Source organism: Lagenorhynchus albirostris, chromosome 2 (genome assembly GCF_949774975.1).
Source record: "Lagenorhynchus albirostris chromosome 2, mLagAlb1.1, whole genome shotgun sequence".
Lineage (NCBI taxonomy): Eukaryota > Metazoa > Chordata > Mammalia > Artiodactyla > Delphinidae > Lagenorhynchus > Lagenorhynchus albirostris.
The window spans coordinates 57,808,435-57,833,284 of NC_083096.1; the positions used below are offsets into that span (position 1 = coordinate 57,808,435).

At 41.2% G+C, this 24,850-nt stretch overlaps 1 protein-coding gene across 1 annotated transcript in view; it reads right to left on the reverse strand.

Annotated features, from left to right (window-relative positions):
• Window positions 1-14,578: 14,578 nt before the first annotated feature.
• Window positions 14,579-24,850, reverse strand: part of FMO4 (flavin containing dimethylaniline monoxygenase 4) — a 31,195-nt gene continuing 20,923 nt past the window's right edge. Inside the window, 3 exon segments of the mRNA XM_060133305.1 lie at window positions 14,579-16,286; window positions 16,288-16,642; window positions 22,812-22,881. Of these exon segments, the coding sequence (XP_059989288.1) occupies window positions 16,215-16,286; window positions 16,288-16,642; window positions 22,812-22,881 (497 nt within the window). The 3' untranslated portion in view covers window positions 14,579-16,214.

A 24,850-nucleotide genomic window follows, 5' to 3' on the forward strand; every position in this document is an offset into this window, starting at 1 on the left:
CCACTCTTATTCAACATAGTTTTGGAAGTTTTAGCCACAGCATTCAGAGAAGAAAAGGAAATAAAAGGAATCCAAATCGGAAAAGAAGAAGTAAAGCTGTCACTGTTTTCAGATGACATGATCCTATACATAGAGAAACCTAAAGATGCTACCAGAAAGCTACTAGAGGTAATCAATGAATTTGGTAAAGTAGCAGGATACAAAATTAATGCACAGAAATCTCTGGCATCCCTATACACTAATGATGAAAACTCTGAAAGTGAAATCAAGAAAACACTCCCATTTACCATTGCAACAAAAAGAATAAAATATCTAGGAATAAACCTACCTAAGGAGACAAAAGACCTGTATGCAGATAATTATAAGGCACTAATGAAAGAAATTAAAGATGATACAAATAGATGGAGAGATATACCATGTTCTTGGATTGGAAGAATCAACATTGTGAAAATGACTCTACTACCCAAAGCAATCTATAGATTCAATGCAATCCCTATCAAACTACCACTGGCATTTTTCACAGAACTAGAATAAAAAATTTCACAATTTGTATGGAAACACAAAAGACCCCGAATAGCCAAAGCAATCTTGAGAATGAAAAATGGAGCTGGAGGAATCAGGCTCCCTGACTTCAGACTATACTACAAAGCTACAGTAGTCAAGGCAGTATGGTACTGGCACAAAAACAGAAAGATAGGTCAATGGAACAGGATAGAAAACCCAGAGATAAACCCATGCACATATGGTCACCTTATCTTTGATAAAGGAGGCAGGAATGTACAGTGCAAAAAGGACAGCCTCTTCAATAAGTCGTGCTGGGAAAACTGGATAGGTACATGTAAAAGTATGAGATTAGAACACTCCCTAACACCATACACAAAAATAAGCTCAAAATGGATTAAAGACCTAAATGTAAGGCCAGAAACTATCAAACTCTTAGAGGAAAACATACGCAGAACACTATATGACATAAATCACAGCAAGATCCTTTTTGACCCACCTCCTAGAGAAATGGAAATAAAAACAAAAATAAACAAATGGGACCTAATGAAACTTCAAAGCTTTTGCACAGCAAAGGAAGCCATAAACAAGACCAAAAGACAACCCTCAGAATAGTAGAAAATATTTGCAAATGAAGTAACTGACAAAGGATTAATCTCCAAAATTTATAAGCAGCTCATGCAGCTCAATAACAAAAAAACAAACAACCCAATCCAAAAATGGGCAGAAGACCTAAATAGACATTTCTCCAAAGAAGATATACAGACTGCCAACAAACACATGAATGAATGCTCAACATCATTAATCATTAGATAAATGCATATCAAAACTACAATGAGATATCATCCCACACCAGTCAGAATGGCCATCATCAAAATATCTAGAAACAATAAATGCTAGAGAGGGTGTGGAGAAAAGGGAACACTCTTGCACTGCTGGTGGGAATGTAAATTGGTACAGCCACTATGGAGAAGAGTATGGAGGTTCCTTAAAAAACTACAAATAGAACTACCATATGACTGAGCAATCCCACTACTGGGCATATACCCTGAGAAAACCATAATTCAAAAAGAGTCATGTGCCAAAATATTCATTGCAGCTCTATTTACAATAGCCAGGAGATGGAAGCAACCTAAGTGTCCATCATCGGATGAATGGATAAAGAAGATGTGGCACATATACACAATGGAATATTACTCAGCCATATAAAGAAATGAAATTGAGTTATTTGTAGTGAAGTGGATGGACCTAGAGTCTGTCAGATAGAGTGTAGTAAGTCAGAAAGAGAAAGACAAATATATGTATATGTATGCTAACACATATATATGGAATCTAAGGGGAAAAAAATGTCATGAAGAACCTAGGGGTAAGACAGAATTAAAGACACAGACCTACTAGAGAATGGACTTGAGGATATGGGGAGGGGGAAGGGTAAGCTGTGACAAAGTGAGAGAGTGGCATGGACATATATACACTACCAAACGTAAAATAGATAGGTAGTGGGAAGCAGCCGCATAGCACAGGGAGATTAGCTCGGGGCTTTGTGACCACCTAGAGGGGTGGGATAGAGAGGGTGGGAGGGAGGGAGACGCAATAGGGAAGAGATATGGGAACATATGTATATGTATAACTGATTCACTTTGTTATAAAGCAGAAACTAACACACCATTGTGAAGCAATTATAGTCCAATAAAGATGTTAAAAAAATAATGATAAAAAGCAGCAGTGTGGGTTGGGTTGAGGAGAAGCCATGCTTTAGTTTTTTCCTCCCACTCAATTATCTTTGATCCCCTGAAGTAGATAACAGCGAAGTTAAATACCACTGATCTAGTCCAACCCCTTCATTGTTGTGACTCCCACTGAAAAACAGGCATACGATTCATTTAATTGAATGTAAACATAGTAAATGACTTCTCAGAAAGCTCTACGGGAAGATTTCCTCAAATACTTAGCAGACATTAATACAGTCTACAGTGACAGGAGGCTGCCCAAGATTAGCAGTACGTGAGTTGGATCCGTCAATGCTGCATGAGGATTCACCAAATGTGCTCTGGCTTGTTTATCAATCTTGTCTCCCGAAGGGTGGCTTTTTTTTTTTCCCAAAGATGTGACTTTTTAATATTTCACCCCAAATATTCCTTTCTTTTCTTTTTTTTTGAATTTTTATTTTATATTGGAGCATAGCTGATTAACAATGTTGTTAGTTTCAGGTGTACGGCAAATGATTCAGTCATAAATATATATGTATCTATTCATTCTCAAATTCTTTTCCCATTTAGGTTATTGCAGAATATTGAGCAGCATTCCCTGTGCTATACAGTAGGTCCTTGTTGGTTATCTATTTTAAATATAGTAGTGTGGCTTTTGAAGGCTTCTCTAAAAATTGAGTCACAAGGGGGAGCTCTTTGTTAATGTATTCATGTTTTGGGTGGGACTTCTCAAAGTTTCCCACCGATGTATAATATTAATACTTTAATATTACTAAGTCTGGGCAGCCCTGGGCACTGAGCAAAATACTTCTGTGAGGTTTGGGAGAGAAGGAACATATGGCAGCAAAGCCCTCACATGGCCCAATTTCTTTGAAGTCCCCTGATTTATCTCAAAAAATAATGCAAATACTGTATTCTGTTCCATAAATTGTCCACATTTATTTTAATACTAAAACAGTGTTTTACATTATTTGGCACTTAAATTATTAATATCCCACATTTTTCTCTATCCCACTATACTCCTTGAAAAAATTAATGCTTCTAAAATGTGTGCAGTTCTAACTAAGGTCACTTGTGCTCTCCAACTCAGTAAATCCAACAATCAAATCTCCTATGTACTCCTATTTTCCTCCATCCTGGTTGCCTTTGATACAGTTGATCTTGCTCACCTTCTGAAGTACTCTTTTCTCCGGTTCCCTGAGACATAGCATTTATCTCCTCTGCTGGACTCTGCTCTGAGCCCTAGTCTCTTCCCTTCTCTCTTTTCTGTTTCTCCTTTTCCCCTCTCTCCTTTTTCTCTTTCTTTTTAAAAATTAATAAATAAATTAATTAATTAACTTTTGGCTGCACGCGGGCTTTCTCTAGTTGCGGTGAGCGGGAGGCTACTCTTTGGTGCGGTGCGCGGGCTTCTCATTGTGGTGGCTTCTCTTGTTGTAGAGCACGTGCTCACACGTGGGCTTCAGTAGTTGTGGGACGTGGGCTCTAGAGCGCAGGCTCAGTAGTTGTGGCTCAAGGGCTTAGTTGCTCCACGGCATGTGGGATCTTCCCGGACCAGAGATTGAACCCGTGTCCCCTGCACTGGCCGGCGGATTCTCAACCACTGTGCCACCAGGGAAGTCCCCCTTCTCTCCTCTTCCATTTAACTCTCCGTAGGTTATTTTATTCAATGTTTTGGCTTCAAATACTTTTTACAAGCTAATGCATTCCAATTTTCATCACAACCCTGATTTCTCCCCTGAGCTGTGGACTCCTGTATCGAACTATTTATGTGATATTTTCACTGGTATTTGTAACAGCTGCTCAAACCTCATGTGTCTAAAACAACTCCACCATGCCTCACTTTGAGGCTTTTTTCATTCATTGTGCTGCATGTTCAGTGTGCATTTCCACTGAGTCTTCAGTTGGCGGAGGGCGGCGCGGATTTCCTCTACTCCTTTAGGTTCTCGTGGCTGCTCTGAGTATTAAACTGACATGAGACAGATTAACAGAAGAAAATCAAACAAAAATTTAATAACATATACATGGGAGAGACCCAGGAAAACTGAGTAACTCACCAAAATGGCCAAAGCCCTCACATTAAATACCATCTTCAGCTGAAGACCAAACAGGATATTGGGGTAGTAGTTTGGGACTTTAAAGGGGAGGAAGGCAATTCACATGGAGATGGAAAAGAAAATGTTTGGAAAACAGGTGTTTGCTGGGCCATACAGAGACAATGGGACACAGAGTGACCTCTGATCTCTAGGTCCTGCCAAGTCTCCCCCAGCACACCTAGCCCATATTTTTTGTAGATATTTCTGGTAATAGCACTATTCCAGGAACAGACCCTTTATCTATTCTTTATGCAACTAAGGGGGAGGTAAAAAGAAAGACTTCCTGAGACTTCTGCTTTCTTAAAAATAATCCTCATGCCAAAGAGATACATTTTGGGGTGGCAAATTTTGCTTCCCTACAATAATTTTATCATGCTTAATCTCTTCTTCTGAAAGTCCTGTTATTCAGATGTTAAATTTCCTAGATGGGTCCTTAAATTTTCTTTGCTTTGGTATTGTCCATCATTTTATTTTTTGGTCCCACTTTCTGTGAGAATTCCTGAACTGAATTTATTCAGAGAATAAATTCAGAGAATTCCTGAATTTATCTTCTATTCATTTTTTTTTTTGATTTCTACAAGCTCCTTCTTGTTCTATTGCTCCTCTTACAATAATATTCTGTTCTTGTTTTATGGGCCCAACACTATCTTTTTTCTCTCAGAGGACATGAATTATAATTCTTTTTTTGTTTGTTTGTTTTTGGCTGTACCATGCAGCTTGCGGGATATTAGTTCCCTGACCAGGGATTGAACCCACGCCCTCAGCCGTGAGAGCACCGAGTCCTAACCACTGGATTATAATTCTTTTGACGTTAATTCCCTGAATTTCCTGAATTATAATTCTTTGGATGTTAATTCATGCATTATTTTTATTCCTCCAACTTCTTTTCTTCTGTGTTTGTTTTGGTCACTGCCTTCTGTATGAGATGATTTCCTGAAACATATGTTGACCCTTGTCTTTTTGTTCACATTTCAGAGCACAGTACCAAACTGTTGATTTGTGACTTTGTGTGCTTGTGCAGGACTTTTCTGCCAGTGGGATTGATCATGATGTAATCAGGCTGGGATTTTAGGCTCTCCACTTTTTTTGCTGGGGTCCCCTAAAAGTTAGAATCCAGAAATTTTTCTCTATAGCCATTCAGATTTTCCAGAGAAGTGCCACTCTTATGCCTGGATGCAGGGCAGGGAGAAGGGATCTGGGGCTCATCCTTCAGAATGGAGACTTTAACTCTCCTTGTTTTATCTACTTGCCCCATCCCTGCCCTTTGCCATGCTGGATGCCTCTAGATCCTGAGCTTTCCTAAGGTTCTGTGGCCTTTTATGACATTTATGTCTATGTTAATTTAGGCTGTAAACTTTCTCTACTGTTAGCCAGTTACTTAGCTTCCATATGCTTTTTATCTATTGAAAATGTGATGACATTGCCCATCTGTTGTTGTCTTTTTTCCCCCTTTACTGTTGTTTTAAAGAGATGAAATAAAAATAATCACGTTCTATCTGCTATGTTTAACCAGAAGTTTTAAATAAGACTTATTTTTTATACAACATACTAGAAAATACTTCAGAATGCATATTTCTTTTCTTGAGGGATAGTCTACTTAGTTTAACCAAGATGCCTTTGAATAGTGGAGAAGATAATTCTGAATATGGAAAAATACTTCTAGTTATGAATGAAAATTATTTCTCTGGAAGAGTCAAGCTGAGTAAATGTTGACCTTAATCTGGAACTTGGATAGAAGGCATTACGTATGAGTAGTGGTAAGAAATGTTGACCTAAAGCAAATAGACTGCTAGATATTTCTCCAGGAAAGATGAGTTTATTGGGGTCAGCACAAAATGGTAATTCCGGGTCTGCAACCATGGCGAGCCATATGAAAGTCCCCACATAGCAAGGGAAGGAGAACACTTTTATAGTGGGGAAAAGGAAGCTGGGAGGGCGATAGTAAAAAAAGAGTCCATGGCTTTTCATTGACTGAGTCCTTACCAGGAAAGAAGAGGAGTCTTTCTTCTTCCTGTTGGGCTCTGCTAAGGACAAGAGAGCTCCCCTTCCTGGTTTCCCAACTCTACTTAATTGAGGTTTCTATTAATTTTTTCTTTTTACAGAAACATATGCAGAAGAGAAGGAAATTGGATGTGGACTCAAGTTCCAAAGTGGACTCTGGAGAACTGTCTCAATTACAGAGGTGTCAGGTAGTCAGATGACTACCATTCAGGAAGTTTGCCACCGTACTGCGGCTCTCTAACCATCAGAAAGTGCTTTACTTCTGGAGAGGACTGATTTGAGCAACTTTGTGCAAAAGCATTCAGAGGAGGGCTGAGCACCAATTAGAGGGGAAGTAACTATGTACAATTTGGATGAGGGACAAAAATTCAGTTCCATCCGTCCATCTATCCATCCATCCTCCTATCCATCTTCAGTTGTTCGGTTGTTTGATTAATTCAACATGTATTTATTGAACCCTTATTTTGTACCAGATTTGAGCTAGGTGCTGGGGAAATAATGGAGGCCAAAACATTGTCTGTCTTTCTGGCACTTACACTCTAATGGATATGATAAAGGTTAATTAACTAATGGTTATAAATGTGTAATTACAAATTGTGAGAAGGGTTCTGAAGCAAAGGCACACAATACTATAAGAAAAAATAATAGGAGACTTGACCTAACCTGGGGAACAGGGCATCTCCCCTGATGAACAGGTGTTTCAGTTGAGCTATGAAAGAGGAGGAGGAATTATAGAGGTGGAGAACAGGGATATGAGGGGCAAGTGGATGTATATTTCCAATTCTGTGTCCAGGTTGATGGGTTGAAATCACCATGGTGGGGGTGTTTATACTGTGAGAATCTACAAACACTACACTTTCTTTAGACATTTGCCAACATCCCCTTGGGAGAAGGGGAAGGTGATGTATGCATTAATCACCTACTAGGACTCAGACACTATATATATATATATATATATATATATATATATATATATATATCTAGGAATATAGCTTAGGTAGCTTTATTCCTAGATATTTTATTCTTTTATTCATTTCTTTTTCATTTATTTCTGATCTGATTTTTATGATTTCTTTCCTTCTGCTAACTTTGGGGTTTTCTTGTTCTTCTTTCTCTAATTGCTTTAGGTGAGAGGTTAGGTTGTTTATTCGAGATGTTTCCTGTTTCTTAAGGTAGGATTGTATTGCTATAAAGTTCCCTCTTAGAACTGCTTTTGCTGCATACCATAGGTTTTGGGTCGTCATGTCTCCATTGTCATTTGTTTCTAGGTATTTTTAAATTTCCTCTTTGATTTCTTCAGTGATCACTTCGTTATTAAGTAGCGTATTGTTTAGCCTCCATGTGTTTGTATTTTTTACAGATTTTTTCCTGTAATTGATATCTAGTCTCATAGCGTTGTGGTCAGAAAAGATACCTGATACAATTTCAATTTTCTTAAATTTACCAAGGCTTGATTTGTGACCCAAGATATGATCTATCTGCGAGATTGTTCCATGAGCACTTGAGAAAAATGTGTATTCTGTTGTTTTTGGATGGAATGTCCTATAAATATCAATTAAGTCCATCTTGTTTAATGTATCATTTAAAGCTTGTGTTTCCTTATTTATTTTCATTTTGGATGATCTGTCCATTGGTGAACGTGGGGTGTTAAAGTCCCCTACTATGAATGTGTTACTGTCGATTTCCCCTTTTATGACTGTTAGTATTTGCCTTATGTATTGAGGTGCTCCTATGTTGGGTGCATAAATATTTACAATTGTTATATCTTCTTGGATTGATCCCTTGATCATTATGTAGTGTCCTTCTTTGTCTCTTCTAATAGTCTTTATTTTAAAGTCTATTTTGTCTGATATGAGAATTGCTACTCCAGCTTTCTTTTGGTTTTCATTTGCATGAAATATCTTTTTCCATCCCCTTACTTTCAGTCTGTATGTGTCTGTAGCTCTGAAGTGGGTCTCTTGTAGACAGCAAATATATGGGTCTTGCTTTTGTATCCATTCAGCCCATCTGTGTCTTTTGGTGGGAGCATTTAGTCCATTTACATTTAAGGTAATTATCGATATGTATGTTCCTATTCCCATTTTCTTAATTGTTTTGGGTTCGTTATTGGAGGTCTTTTCCTTCTCTTGTGTTTCTTGCCTAGAGAAGTTCCTTTAGCAGTTGTTTTAAAGCTGGTTTGGTGGTGCTGAACTCTCTCAGCTTTTGCTTGTCTGTAAAGGTTTTAATTTCTCCATCAAATCTGAATGAAATCCTTGCTGGGTAGAGTAATCTTGGTGGCAGGTTTTTCTCCATCACTTTAAAGATGTCCTGCCACTCCCTTCTGCCTTGCAGAGTTTCTGCTGAAAGATCAGCTTTTAACGTTATGGGGATTCCCTTGTGTGTTATTTGTTGTTTTTCCCTTGCTGCTTTTAATATGTTTTCTTTGTATTTAATTTTTGACAGTTTGATTAATATGTGTCTTGGCGTATTTCTCCTTGGATTTATCCTGTATGGGACTCTCTGTTCTTCCTGGACTTGATTAACTATTTCCTTTCCCATATTAGGGAAGTTTTCAACTATAATCTCTTCAAATATTTTCTCAGTCCCTTTCTTTTTCTCGAACCCCTATAATTCGAATGTTGGTGCATTTAATGTTGTCCCAGAGGTCTCTGAGACTGTCCTCAGTTCTTTTCATTCTTTTTTCTTTATTCTGCACTGCAGTAGTTATTTCCACTATTTTATCTTCCAGGTCACTTATCCGTTCTTCTGCCTCAGTTATTCTGCTACTGATGCCATCTAGAGTATTTTTAATTTCATTTATTGTGTTGTTCATCATTGTTTGTTTCATCTTTAGTTCTTCTAGGTCCTTGTTAAATGTTTCTTGCATTTTGTCTATTCTATTTCCAAGATTTTGGATCATCTTTACTGTCATTATTCTGAATTCTTTTTCAGGTAGACTGCCTATTTCCTCTTCATTTGTTAGGTGTGGTGGGTTTTTATCTTGCTCCTTCATCTGCTGTGTGTTTTTTTGTCTTCTCATTTTGCTTATCTTACTGTGTTTGGGGTCTCCTTTTTGTAGGCTGCAGGTTCGTAGTTCCCGTTGTTTTTGGTGTCTGTCCGCAGTGGCTAAGGTTGGTTCAGTGGGTTGTGTAGGCTTCCTGGTGGAGGGGACTAGTGCCTGTGTTCTGGTGGATGAGGCTGGATCTTGTCTTTCTGGTGGGAAGGTCCACGTCTGGTGGTGTGTTTTGGGGTGTCTGTGGACTTATTATGATTTTAGGCAGCCTCTCTGCTAATGGGTGCGGTTGTGTTCCTGTTTTGGTAGTTGTTTGGCATAGGATGTCCAGCACTGTAGCTTGCTGGTCGTTGAGTGAAGCTGGGTGCTGGTGTTGAGATGGAGACCTCTGGGAGATTTTCGCCATTTGATATTATGTGGAGCTTGGAGGTCTCTTGTGGACCAGTGTCCTGAAGTTGGCTCTCCCACCTCAGAGGCACAGCACCGACTCCTGGCTGCAGCACCAAGAGCCTTTCATGCACACGGCTCAGAATAAAAGGGAGAAAAAGTAGAAAGAAAGAATTATTAGAAGTAGAAAGAAAGAAAGAAAGAAAGAAAGAAAGAAAGAAAGGAGGGAGGGAGGGAGGGAGACAGGGAGGGAGGGAGGAAGGAAGGAAGGAAGGAGGGAAGGAAGGAAAAAAGAAAGAAAGAAGATAAAGTAAAATAAAATAAAGTAAGATAAAATATAATAAAGTTATTAAAATAAAAAAATAATTATTAAGAGAAAAGAAAAAAATTTAAAAAACAAGAAAACAAAACAACAACAACAACAAAAATGGACGGATAGAACCCTAGGACAAATGGTGGAAGCAAAGCTATACAGACAAAATATCACCCAGAAGCATACACATACACACTCACAAAAAGAGGAAAAGGGGAAAAAAATCATATATCTTGCTCTCAAAGTCCACCACCTCAATTTGGGATGATTTTTTGTCTATTCATGTATTCCACAGATGCAGTGTACATCAAGTTGATTGTGGAGCTTTAATCCGCTGCTTCTGAGGCTGCTGGGAGAGATTTCCCTTTCTCTTCTTTGTTCTCACAGCTCCCAGGGGCTCAGCTTTGGATTTGGCCCCGCCTCTGCGTGTAGGTCGCCTGAGGGCGTCTGTTCTTCGCTCAGACAGGACGGGGTTAAAAAAGCCGCTGATTCGGGGGCTCTGGCTCGCTCAGGCCATGGGGAGGGAGGGGCACGGAGTGCCGGGCGGGCCTGCGGCGGCAGACACCGGCGTGATGTTCCACCAGCCTGAGGCGCACCGTGCGTTTTCCCTGGGGAGTTGTCTGTGGCTCACAGGACCCTGGCAGTGGCGGGCTGCACAGGCTCCCCGGAAGGGGGGTGTGGATAGTGACCTGTGCTCGCACACAGGCTTCTTGGTGGCGGCAGCAGCAGCCTTAGCGTCTCATTCCCGTCTCTGGAGTCCGCGCTTTAAGCCACGGCTCGCGCCCGTCTCTGGAGCTCCTTTAAGCAGCGCTCTTAATCCCTTCTCCTCGCGCAGCAGGAAACAAAGAGGGAAGAAAAAGTCTCTTGCCTCTTCGGCAGGTCCAGACTTTTCCCTGGACTCCCTCCCGGCTAGCCGTGGTGCACTAACCCCCTGCAGGCTGTGTTCACGCCGCCAACGCCAGTCCTCTCCCGGCGCTCCGACTGAAGCCCGAGCCTCAACTCCAGGCCCCGCCCGCCCCGGCGGGTGAGCAGACAAGCCTCTCGGGCTGGTGAGTGCCGCTCGGCCGTGATCCTGTGTATGGGAATCTCTCGTCTTTGCCCTCCGCACCCCTGTTGCTGTGCTCTCCTCCGCGGCTCCGAAGCTTTCCCCCTTCGCCACCCACAGTCTCCGCCCGCGAAGGGGCTTCCTAGTGCGTGGAAAGCTTTCTTCCTTCACAGCCCCCTCCCACTGGTGCACGTCCCGTCCCAATTCTTTTGTCTCTGTTGTTTCTTTTTTCTTTTGCCCTACCCAGGTATGTGGGGGGGTTCTTGCCTTTTGGGAGGTCTGAGGTCTTCTGCCAGCGTTCAGTAGGTGTTCTGTAGGAGTTGTTCCACGTGTAGATGTATTTCTGGTGTTTCTGTGGGGATGAAGATGATCTCCGCGTCTTACCCTCCGCCATCTTCCCGGAAACCGTCTTCCGCCATCTTCCCGGAAGCCCAATAATAATATTTCTAAATGTTATAGGATTATGAATCATCCTTGGGACCTGTGTTTCACTCTCAACCGAGGAGAGACTCCTCGCCGCCCCTTCTGAGGGAGACTGTTTCAGCATCAGCTGCAACCATGACCATTTTAAAGGCCCAAGTCAGAGCCCTAGCTGGATTTTCCAACCTCTCCCATTGAACTGCAGCACAACAGGTCAGTCACTTGATTGGTCGTTCCTTCCTTGTGTGTGAGATATGATCAGAAATACTTGATCGGGAATGGTCAGACTAGAGCTGGGCTGAGTTTCTTAAAGCAGATCCCAGTATCTCCACTATCAGGATTTGAGGATTCCTGAAATTAAATTCCATGTACACTGTTGTGAGAATGTATGAGGTGGAGGATGTTTTATTTGCTGTTATGTGAATTTTCAGATAATGAGGTAATTCCCATTCGTACAGAGTTGCAATTATAATTAAAATTTGGTTCAATAAGAGACAAAGCAAACACTTTCATAATCTGTTTCATTTCTCAAGTTGACATATTTTTCTTTTTTATAAATTTATTTATTTATTTTTGGCTACGTCAGGTCTTTGTTGCTGCGCGCAGGCTTTCTCTAGTTGCGGCGCGCGGGCTTCTCATTGCGGTGGCTTCTCTTGTTGTGGAGCATGGGCTGTAGGCACGCGGGCTTCAGTAGTTGTGGCACACGGACTCAGTAGTTGTGGCTCATGGACTCTAGAGCACAGGCTCAGTAGTTGTGGCACACAGGTTAAGTTGCTCTGCGGTATGTGGGATGTTCCCGGACCAGGGATCGAACCTGTGTCCCCTGCATTGGCAGGCGATTCCCAACCACTGTGCCACCAGGGAAGCCCCTCAAGTTGATATCTTGATAAAACCTGATATTTCCCCAACTATTTACCATGAAAATATGATTCCCAGTTAAAATGATTCCTACGCAGTAGCCTTTTCCTGGTATCACTTGTTCTTTGAGAACTGGGACAATGTTTAGAAGTATATTCAAGGTGTAGAGGAAGGAAAACAGCAGGAAGACAAAGGCTTCCTGAAGGAGGAGGTGTCCAGCTTTGGGCTTCGTCGACAAGCAAACTGAGGTGGCAAGAGGCAAATAGAGGAGTTGCTTCCCAAGGCAAGTAGCGAGGCAGCCTGGGCTTTAGTGTTACCTCTATGTGGGTTCAAATCCCTGTTCTGCCTCTACTTGCTGTGTGAATCAGGGCAAAGTACTTAACTTCTGTGAGTCTTTGATTTCTCACCTAAAGATCACTACATGGAAAAAGATAGCAACACTAAAAATAATGAGGTAATAAAGACATCTAAGTTTTGTTTTCTCCTTCAAGAACTTGGGTATAGATAGCTTAAATATGATACGTGTATGGCTGTTAGCCAGAACTGGTGTCATCTTGGGCCCTTACAATTTCTCCTGTCCTTTCACTGACCCTACCCAGGACTGTACTGTGCAGTGAATCACTTCTCTGTTGTCAAGGGCTTTGTAGTTAATAGATATTGTTTAATAATCACTAGGACCAGGTGGCCTCTATGCTCCGTTAGTCCCCAAACAATAATGAAAACCTTCCCTGACATATTCTGGTGCTCATGAGACTAGTTAGCCTGTTCATAAGTCTTAGCTTAGGAATGCATGTCCCTTATCTAAGCACGTACCCCCCCCAAACCCTAGGAAAACTATAAAATTGTTCCAAAGGCCCCTTGGTGGTATGGAGTGCAGCTGTGAATGCTTCCGGTTCGTTGTCTGCCTGATTCAGATCCCACCCTGTGAGTAAGTTACCCCATAATAAACTGATCCATTGATTATACGGAGCCACCAGCCGTATTTTTCAGTCTCAAGATGCCTTCTCAGTTTGGTGGGCACTGTTTCCTCCATCCTCCAGCAACACTGCTCCTGTTGGACAGCTTTAGCTCGTTTTGAAGATTTGGAATTAGGTGCTTCTCTGACTGGGGGTTGTTGCCAATAAAAACCTAGAGACACATCAACAAGTTATATCAGGAGGTCCACTCTTTTTATTATTATTATTATTTTTTAACATCTTCATTAGAGTATAATTGCTTTACAGTGATGTGTCAGTTTCTGCTGTATAACAAAGTGAATCAGTTATACATATACATATATCCCCATATCTCCTCCCTCTTGTGTCTCCCTCCCTCCCACCCTCCCTATCCCACCCTCCCTATCCCACCCCTCTAGGTAGACACAAAGCACCGAGCTGATCTCCCTGTGCTATGAGGCTGCTCCCTACTAGCTATCTATTTTACGTTTGATAGTGTATATATGTCCATGCCACTCTCTCTCTTTGTCCCAGTTTACCCTTCCCCCTCCCCATATCCTCAAGTCCATGCTTTAGTAGGTCTGTGTCTTTATTCCCGTCTTGCCCCTAGGTTCTTCTGACAGGAGGTCCACTCTTGATGATTGAGAATAATTCTTCCTTTGCTATTATTTGCTTACTGCATCCTGGAAGGTCCATCTGAGAAGCATGAGGGTGGTGCAGTGATAGTGGCAGCGATGGTGGTGGCAGCACACCTCAAGGTTTGGGTAGGGGTGGGGCACAAGGACAAAAGAGTAATCGTAGTTGGAAAGTGCTACCAGACAATCCACAGAGAGCAAAGGCCATACTCTCTGATTAGGCAACAGGCAATCATTTTCAAATCCTTTAATTCAGAGAATTAAAAATGTCCTCAGACTCCTCAGCTGTTAATAGGTAATTTACTGTGTAAGTAACACACTATATTGTTAAGTAAACTTAATGTTTACTTTTGAGGTAGGTGATACTATTCTTTTCTCCTCATTTTCCAGCTGAGGACACTTGAGGCTCAGAGAGGCTAAGTAATTTGGCCAAGGCCTTACAGCTAATGGAAGAGCTGGGATTATAATCCAGGTTGAATACTAGAGTTAGCACTTTGAACCAGTGCTCTCAGTTATGGATTAGTTAGTTGTATTTATTCTGATTGCCACAAAGACTGTCTGTGAAATAGGTGTTGGTGGACTGTCATTGTTCATTTGCAGAGCTGAGGTAATCTGAGGTAATTTATCAAGTTGGCAGAAGAAAAGAATGTGGGTAGAAGAGGAGAGACAAGGAACGTCAGCCAGTGAGGTCACTGTTCAGTCATCAAATATTTATTTTGCAGTCTTTTTATCAGGCAGTGTTTTAGCTGAACATGGTTCCTCTCAAGAACTCACCATTCATTAGGAGACAGAAAAAGAAAATTATACTATAGCAAGAACAGAACAATGACAGAGTAGTACATGAGGCACAATCATTACGAAGGGGCAGTCAACTCTGCTTTGGGGAATCAGGGAAGGCTTCACAGAGGGTGAAGATCAAGCTCTCTCTAGAAAGACAGTCAGGTATGGATTCGAGGGGCTGGAAGAGGCAACAGCTTGTGCCAAAGTGAGGAGGTACAGCACAGTCCGTAGTCTGGTAGTACTGGATGGCAGGATTTGAAGTGGAGGGGTAGCTGCAGGACAGGATTCTGGTGACCTAGGCAAAGGGACTCAGGTCATGAAGAGTCTCCTCTTCCAGGCTAAGGAATTTATTATCTCTAATCAAGGGACAAACTTTGAAGGATTTTTACATTGGAAAGCAACGTGTCTGCTCTGGATCCTTTCTGGTTGCCCTTTCCTATACACTCCCCATCATCTTTGCTTTGCTCTGTGGCTTAGGAGGCTCGCCTCCTAACACATCAGTTGGTGTATTGGTAACCTAGGATTGCCAGAGCAAAGTACCACAGAGCGGGTGGCTTATTCTTTCACAGTTCTGGAGGCTAGGAGTCCGGAATTGTTGGCAGGGTTGCTCCCTCTGGAGCTTTTGAGGGAGAATCTGATCTGTGCCTCTCTCTTACCTTCCAGTGTTTGCTTGCTTGGCGATCCTTAGATGCATCACTCCAATCTCTGCCTGTCTTCACGTGGCATTCTCCACTGTGACTGTGTCTCTGTGTGTCTTATCCTCTTTTTATAAGGATCCTCTTTTTATAGTGGATCTAGCTCACCCTACTTCAGTATGATCTCATCTTAACTTATATACATTTGCAAAGATCCTACTTCCAAGTAAGGTCACATTCGCAGGTACCAGGGGTTACGACTTGAATATATCTTTTGGTGTGTGGGGGGGTGCAATTAAATCCACAATAGTCAGTAACCTTGCCCTCTAAATTTTGGTTGGGTTAGGCCACTGGGGAGCATGGGCAGCGGGATGGAAGAACCTAAGATTCGGCAATTAATTTCCCTAGTACTTTTGGAGTCACCATGGACTGCCTTCATTGGTCAGCTGGAGGTCATAGTTCTTGAGAGGCGGCCCTCTGTACATAATCTCTCTCTCTCTCATTCATAATTGTTTTCTCCCCTTTCCTCATTAGGCCTACGGATGGTAGAAGCACCTCATTGTTACTAGTGTGGCAGAATTTCATTCTACTTATGATTTCCCTACACTCTGCTCAAACCACTTGACATAATCTTTATATTAAATTACCTAATTTGAGTTCTATCTTATTCCTGCCAGGATCTTGATAGAAACAATGACAATATTTTTTATTTTAGAATAATTGCTTAGGTAGGAGGCAAAAAAAAGGGGATACTGAGACTAGAGAGAAAGATAGTACAATAATTCAGATAAGAGATGATTAGACCTAACCTTGGATGATAACAGTTATGATGGAGAAGAGAAGTGAAAAACACAAGATATTTGGGAATAGAATTAATATGACTTGGTACAACCCTCATAACCAAGCAGATTTATCCTCGCCAAATACTTATTAAGTAAGGAGAAATTCTGTCCCATAGTTTTTCTGGCACCAATTTCATAAAAAAGTGAAGATTTACAGATGAGTAGAAGGGAGGCGAGCAGGATAGGTGCCCCCCAAGCTTTCAAATAACGTGACGTGGAGGCAGGCTTGGAGGAATCAGGAACTATTCGAGTTTTTAAGGGTTTCAGTGTCCTGTCCCACTGGGTCAGGATGGCATTTCTGGCTCCATCCCATTTTCCAGGGCCCATTAGGCGATACTGGTAAGGAGTACATGGTCCAAAGAAAACTTCCCAAGCTAGTCTGGGATCCTTGAGGAACAGAAGTGGGACATTGGGCTTCGTGCCTATGCAGGCAGCAAGTTCATCCATGTAGGAAATGTAGTCAAGTTTGTCTCCACTGGTATCTTTCATCAAACCCCTGATAGGAGAGAAGATGGATCACTTTTGATTTTCAAGTTATGAGTTACCCCACCTCCCACCATTTTGTTTCTTTCTATTGGAGTCAAACCATGTCAGGAATGTTTTTCTGTGTTGAAGAGAAAAAAACAAGAGGAGTTTATTTGCATAGGGTATTTGTGAGCATAATTAATTTTGTTAAAGGAGATGGTAGAAGGAGGCAATTGGAAGAGGAGATTTAAATAATGTTTTAGGTTCTTGAATTTGATAGGAGGATAAAATCAGATCAGTTAAAATATCTTATTTGTTGAATAAATAAACATGATAAGAAAGCATCACATATATAGCTACCTAAATTATTTTTATTGATGTTAATTGTGAGTTGAGAGGACCGTAATTGGCGTAGCAGTACTGAACATGATACAGATATAAGTACAGTTGACCCTTGAACAACGAGAGAGTTAGGGGCACCAACCCACCATGTAGTTGAAAATCCACATGAAACTTTTGATTCCCCTCAACCTTAACTACTAATAAATTATTAGTAGTTAACTGGAGGCCATACTGACAGCATAAACAGTAGATTAACACATACTTTGTATGTTGTATGATTCTACACTGTATTCTTATAATAGAGTGAGTAAGCTAGAGAAAAGAAAATGTTATTAAGAAAATCATAAGGAAGAGAAAATATATTTACAGTACTGTACTGTACTCATCAATACCATGAGTTTATGTCATCTGTTTATAAGATGAATTGTCAATTGGTAACTATATCAATATTGTCTTATATGATACAAAATACTGTAGATTTTGTTTGTATCCCAAACACTAGACATCATTTTCATTTTCATCAAAAATGAAAAGATAATGTGAAAAAGAAATTCATATTTATTTACAAGTATAATGAATCATACATTGATAATGAAAAAGCAGCAGCAATGTGATTATTTCATGGAACCCTAGCCTATATACTAATGAATGAATCATTATAAAATTTTTATGGTATACAGCATTACAGTCATATTCATAGTACAGTATTGGAAACATTGTTACATTAAAAAAACCCACTTACCTGTGATGACAGGCTGATAGACAGTTTCTCCAAATATGAGAGAAAGAGGCATACTGTACAGTAATGTAATTCTTTGAAAGCAAAGTTAGAAAATAGTAAGAAAACTAACACATTATTAATTTTATATTACTGTAAATATCACTCACTTTATACCTATGTAAGGATGGGCTATCCACTTCAGTACAAGTCTTACACACGATGTTCTACATGACAGATACTTAAGCAATGATGACGATGATGACACAAAAACTTCTCATACAATTCTTGCCGTGCAGTTTTTAGATTTTCACATGAAGACAGACGCACAAACACAGCAGATAAATCTATTGACAGTAGGGCATGATGATTATTTACTATTTATTAAGGGGAAGTGGGTCATCATAAAGGTCTTCATCGGCATCTCCACATTGAGTGGGCTGAGGAGGCAGAGGAAGAGGAAGCTTGGTCCTGCTGTCTCGGGGGTGGCAGAGGCAGAAGAGGTGGAGGAGATGAAGGGGAGGCTGAAGAGGCAGGTACATGTAGTGTGACTTTATGGAAACACACTGTAATTTCTGTCTGACTTTTTTGCTTTTTCATTTCTCTAAAAATGTTTCTATAAGGTACCAATTCTTCTTCCATCATTTGCTTTGGTTTTAGTGCCTGTATCATAGAAGGGTCCATGTTATAAAATAAGTCAAAATCAGTCTTAAATAATTGGAGCCCTTCTGCCGGATTGTCTAATGTCACTTTGTTTTCTGGCACTGCTTCTTCTATGTCTTCTTCCTCATCATCTTGCACTGGTTCAGAAGCACTCATCTCCATCAAGTTGTCTTCTGTTAATTCCTCTGGTATGGTTTCTATTAGCTCTTTTGTGTGTGTGTGTGTGTGTGTGTGTGTGTGTGTGTGTGTGTGTGTGTGTGTGTGTGTGTGTGTGTGTGTGTGTGTGTGGCCGCGCTGTGCGTGACATGCAGGGTCTTAGTTCCCAGACCAGGGATCGAACCCTTGCCCTCTGCAGTGGAAGCACAGAGTCCTAACCATTGGATGGCCAGGGAATTCCCTCTGTTAAGCTTTTTTTTTTTTTGCCTGTGTTGGGTCTTCCTCTAGTTGCGGCGAGCGGGGGCTACTCTTCATTGCGGTGTGTAGGCTTCTCATTACGGTGGCTTCTCTTGTTGTGGAGCGCGGGCTCTAGGTATGCGGGCTTCAGTAGTTGTGGCACGTGGGCTCAGTAGTTGTGGCTCGTGAGCTCTAGAGCGGAGGCTCAGTAGTTCTGGCAGATGGGTTTAGTTGCTCTGCAGCATGTGGGACCTTCCTGGACCAGGGCTCGAACCAGTGTCCCCTGCATTGGTGGTGGATTCTTAACCACTGTGCCACCAGGGAAGCCCTCTCTCTTAGCTCCTGAATTTCTCCAAGATCTTTATCTTGAAACCCTTCACCCCCTGCTTTTTATTTTTTTTGCCATATCTACAATCTCTTTCATGGTTTTCTTAATTGGCTGTGTCATAAATCCTGTGAAGTCACGTGCAAGATCTGGACACAGTCTTCTCCAGCAGGAGTTTATTGTTTCAGACTAGATGGCTTTCACGGCTTTTCCTATAACAACAATGGCATCTTCAATGGTGTAATCCTTCCAGACTTTCCCGATGTTCTGTTTTCTTCCATAGCACTGACAATTCCTTCCATAGAGCACTTCAGCGCTTTGTGTTGAAATCGTGGGTTCTGGGTGGCCAGGGGCATTATCCAATATCAAAAGAACTTTAAAAGACAGTCCCTTACTGGCAAGGAACTTCCTGATTTTAGGGACAAGGCATGGAAGGAACCAATCCAGAAAAAGGGTTCTCATTGTCCAGGCCTTCTTGTTATACACCCAAAAGACTGGCAGCTGGTATTTATCTTTTCCCTTCAAGGCTTGAGGTTAGCAGCTTTATAGATAAGGCAGACCTAATCATAAACCTGACTGCATTTACACACAACAGTAGAGTTAGCCTACGCCTTCCTGCCTTAAATTCTGGTGCTTAGTTCTCTTCTTTACTAATAAATGTCCTTTGTGGCCTTTTTTTCCCCTCTAGAATAGGGCACTTTTGTTTGCATTAAACACCTGTTCAAGCAGGTATCCTTCTCTTAATGGTGTCTTGGAACTTTGTCTGCTGCCTCTTGGTCAGCAGAAGCTGCTCCTCCCATTATCTTGACATTTAAAAAAAAAAATTAATCAATTAATTAATTAATTTTTGGCTCCATTGGGTCTTCGTTGCTGCGCACGGGCTTTCTCTAGTTAACGGTGAGTGGGGGCTACTCTTCGTTGTGCTCTGCGGGCTTCTTATTGCAGTGGTTTCTCTTGTTGCAGAGCACAGGCCCTAGGCGTGCAGGCTTCAGTAGTTGTGGCACGTGGGCTCAGTAGTTGTGGCTTGCGGGCTCTAGAGCACAGGCTCAGTAGTTGTGGCGCCTGGGCTTAGTAGCTCCGTGGCATGTGGGATCTTCCCGGACCAGGGCTTGAACCCGTGTCCCCTGCATTGGCAGGTGGATTCTTAACCACTGCGCCATGAGAGGAGTCCCTATCTTGACATTTTAAAAGACAAATCTCTTTCTAAAGTTATCAAACCATCCTTCTCTGGCATTACAATCTTCCTCACTTTTCTTTTGCTTTAAGTTGTTGTGTAATGACTTCACTTTTTCTCAAGTCATGTTAGTCTATAACTATGCCTTTCTTATAGTAATTCTGCACACATATAAAAGCTACATTTTCAATACAAGATAAAAAGGTATTTCACAAAAAGTGCAAGGTTTTCATGCCTGCTGGCATAGCTACAGCGATGGCTTCACAAATTTTCTTTTTTAAAATAACAGTCCTTATGCTGGATTCATTTATCTTGAAAAGACAGGCAACTGCAGCTAGCAGACCTCAGTCTATTGTACATATCAACTTTTTCTTGTAATGTCATGACTTTTTTCTCCTCCTTGGGAGCATTTCTAGCATCACTAGTGACACTTTTGTATGGGTCCTGTGGTATTATTCAAGGTTTACTAAACACGACGGAAAATACGTGGTAACTGCAAGAGATCACTTTTTACTGAGACACGAAATTTACTGGAGAGATGAACTGCTCTTGCAGAGATGATTAGCATCACATGACATATTAAGCTGATAGTTGAAACACCTGAGCTGATCACAATAGCAACAGGAGGTGGCTATGAAGTTATTGCAGTAGTACAGTATATACTACAGTTAAGTTTCTGCTGTTATGATTTAATACTGCATCTTTACATTTATTTACATTTCTCTTGATTGTGAATGGTGCCATGCATGGTCTGTGTTTATGTGTGCAAGTTTTGATAAATTTTAAAATAGATTTTTGTATATTTGATGGTAGTAAATAATAAAATAGACTAGTATCTACATATATTTTGCGCATTCATAACATACCTAAATTTTCTTAATTTTTTCAGTATTTCTAGGCTTTGTGATTCATCTGTGAGTTTTTTCAAATTGTCACAAACCTCCCCCAATTTTTCCAATATATTGAAAAAATTCTACACGTAAGTGGACCCACGCAGTTCAAACCTGTGTTGTTCAAGGGTCAACTGTATAGTGTATATGAAGGCTCTGTTCCCACTTATTTCTGTTGTTAGTAAACCTTCATGATGTGCCAATGTCATTCTTTCAATTATTCATTCTTTCCTTCAATTAATCAATCAGTCTTAAGTGTGTATCACATGACAGGCACCATCCTAGGTGCTGGGAGTTCAACAGTGAGTAAAACAAAGTCCTTGCTATCAAGGAACTTACATTCTAACAGGGAAAATCATCAGGCTGTAGGAAAAAAACCCCAGCCAAATAGATATAGAATATATCAAGTGGTAATAGGAATTATGAAGAAATATAAAGGAGGGTAAAGGGGAAGAGGCAATGATGAGACTGAGTGGTTTGCCATTTTATACAGTGTTCTCAGAGAAGGCTTCTCTCTTATGAGGTGATATTTGAGCAGAGTGAACCTACAGGTACGGGGTGGGGGCAGAACATTCCAGGCAGAGGGAACAGTAAGTGCAAAGGTTCTGAGGGGGCTATGCTTGGCATGTTGGAAGAGCAGGGAGCTGTCTGGAGTGACTAGAGCAGTATGGGTGAGGTGGGAGAACAGGAGGCAATGAGGGCATAGAGGTAGCTGGTTGCCTGTAGGGGTGCAGAGCTGCAGGGAAGTTTCTGGGAGTGAAATGGGAAGCAGTCAGAGGGTTTTCAACAGAAGAGCAATGTTAGCATTGGTCACTCTTGTGCAACGTCAAGGTTAGACTGTAGAATAGCAGATGGGAGGTACAGAGACCAGATAAGAGGTGACAGCAAGTGTCCTGGTGAGAGATGATAGTGGCCTGTTCTGGGGTGGTAGCAGCCAGGGTCGTGAGAAGGGTCTGGATTCTGAATTTATTTGAAGGTAAGAGTTGACAGTATTTGCTGAGGATGTGAGAGAAAAAGAGGAAAAAAAGATCATTCCAAAGTTTTTGACTGTTCAACTGGAATAAGTAGCCATTGACTGAGAAGGGGAAAGTCTCAGAGCAGCCCATGTGCAGGTGGAGGTCGAGGGTTAGTTTTTAGACATATTAAATTTCAAACACCTATTACATATCTAAGTGGAGCTATCTAGAGGGAGTTGGATTAAGAGTTGGAGTTCCGAGGAGAGATTTGGGCTAGAGATCCAAGTTTGGGAGCCATGAGTGTATGATGGCATTTAAAGCCACAGGCCTGGTGAGGCCACCTAGGAGTGAGTGTTAATAGAAGTGAGAAGAGGTCTGAGGATTAAGGCTGGGGTTCACCATTTTTCAGGAGTGAGGAAGAGGAGACACCTGTAAATGCCTAGAAAGAGCAGCCTGAGAAGTAGGAGGAGAACAAAGAGAACAGGGCTTTGGGGGCAAGTGAACAAAGGATTGCCATCTGTCCTGGGCCAGACTCAGTGGAGTGACCTGGTCCCTCCACTGGACACATCTAAGGCCACAAATCTAGTTGGTGGAAAAGTAGGGACTGAAAACATATTCTTCTGACTCATAATGCAATTATTTCCATCCTACCACATTGCTTCTCTAGGAATGGCTTTTATATTAAAAATCTTTTTTTTTTTTGTAATGGAATATATTGGTAGCAGGCTATATTTCATACCTTTCTATGAGCTGCTCCTTTTTCGTAGCCTCAGCCATCAGTTTTTGAGATGGAGGTATCTTACAGAGTCCTGTAAGGAAAGTCAGAAACAACAGTAAAGTCACATGTGCCTCTTCCGTTGAGTTCTCCTCCCCCTGATTTCTGGCCCCCCACTGCTCCAACCTCAAAACATGTGGTCATCAAAGCTTAGAATGGAATTAGAGTGCAGAGGGTAATTTTTTGGAGGTAAATTCCCCCTCTGAATTCACTTAAGCAGGGTACTGTACTGCTGGAATTGTGAGGACAGATGCCCCGTGGCTGAGCCTGCACTGCACTGGTCATCAGGACCTGCCCCTCTTCATCTGCTTGCACTTTACATATATTGACATATACTATTATTTATATTATATTGTATATATACCTCCACATTATATTTGTGTGTGTGCATTAAAACTATTAGCTGGTTAACTGTAAACACTTAAAATGACCCCATTCTTATAACCCTGCTTTGGTATGTCTTCATTTTGTTACATGGGGAGGCTCAGGCATGGAAGGGGCCAGGCAGTCTCTCAATCTCACAAAGGCTCTGTCTGCTTGAGCTGTTGTGAGGATGTGCTTGTTCTCAACGATCCACCTAGACACGAACAGTCTCTCTCTTCTGGCCAGTCCTGCCCTTGTCAGTTGCCAAGTTGCTGACCCCAGGGTGTGGGGTTAATAACCTACATGAGAAAGGCCTGACAGCTCTGTAGTATACTTGCCACTAGGATCATTTTATCCTGTATAAAGCTGGAAAGACTTCACTTGGTGGTTCCCAGACTGCCTCTTGGAGGCTTTCTGGAGAGGCTTGCAATCACTGCTATGGTGTGATCTAATCAAGTTTTGTTTTCTAAGCTCTGTCATTCCTTTTTTTTTTTTTTTCTGAATGGGGGAGGGGGCAGGGCTGAGCTCTGTCATTCTGATAAGCATTTTTGAGCTCATTATAAAATACCTAAAAAATCCAGGTACTTAAGAGTCTTCTGTGTTTTTGTTTTGGGATTGTCTTATTTTTTTATTGAACATAACATGAGATCTGCCCTCTTAACAAAATTTCTGTTGTGTAATACAGTATTGTTAAGTATAGTCACTGTGCTGTACAGCAGATCTGTAGAGCATATTCATCTAGCATAACTGAAACTTTATACTCATCAGACAACAACTCCCCATTCCCCTTCCCGCAGTCCCTGCTAACCACCATTCTACTCTCTGCTTCTATGAGCTTGACTAATTCAGATTCCTCATGTAAGTGGGATCATGCAGCATTTGTCCTTCTGTGACTTATTTCATTTAGCATAATGTTCTCCAGATTCATCTATGTTGTCACAGATGGCAGGATTTTTTTTTAAGGTTGAGTAATATTTCATTGTCTGTATATTCTTTACCCATTTATTCACTGATGCACAGTTAAGTTGTTTCCATATCTTGACTATTGGGAACAATGCTTCCATGAATATGGCAGTGCAGATATCTCCTTCTGATGCTGACTTCAATTCTTTTGGATATATACCCAGGAGTGAGACGGCTGGGTCATATGGTACTTCTAATTTTAATTTCTTAGCCACCTCCGTACTATTTTCCATAGTGGCTGCACTATTGCATTCCCACAAATAGTGCAGAAGGGTTCCAATTTTTCCACATTCTTGTCAACACAGGTTATCTTTTGTTTTTTTGATAATAGCCATTCTTATAGGTATGAGGCGATATTTCATTGTGGCTTTTTAAAAAAATTAGTTACCTATTTCATACATATTAATGTATATATGTCAATCTCAGTCTCCCAATTCATCCTACCCCCTGCCCCCACTTTCCCCCCTTGGTGTCCATAAGTTTGTTCTCTACATCTGTGTCTCAATTTCTGCCTTGCAAACTGGTTCATCTGTACCATTTTTCTAGGTTTCACATATATGCGTTAATATACAATATTTGTTTTTCTCTTTCTGACTTACTTCACTCTGTATGACAGTCTCTAGATTAATCCACGTCTCTACAAATGATCCAATTTCGTTCCATTTTATGACTGAGTA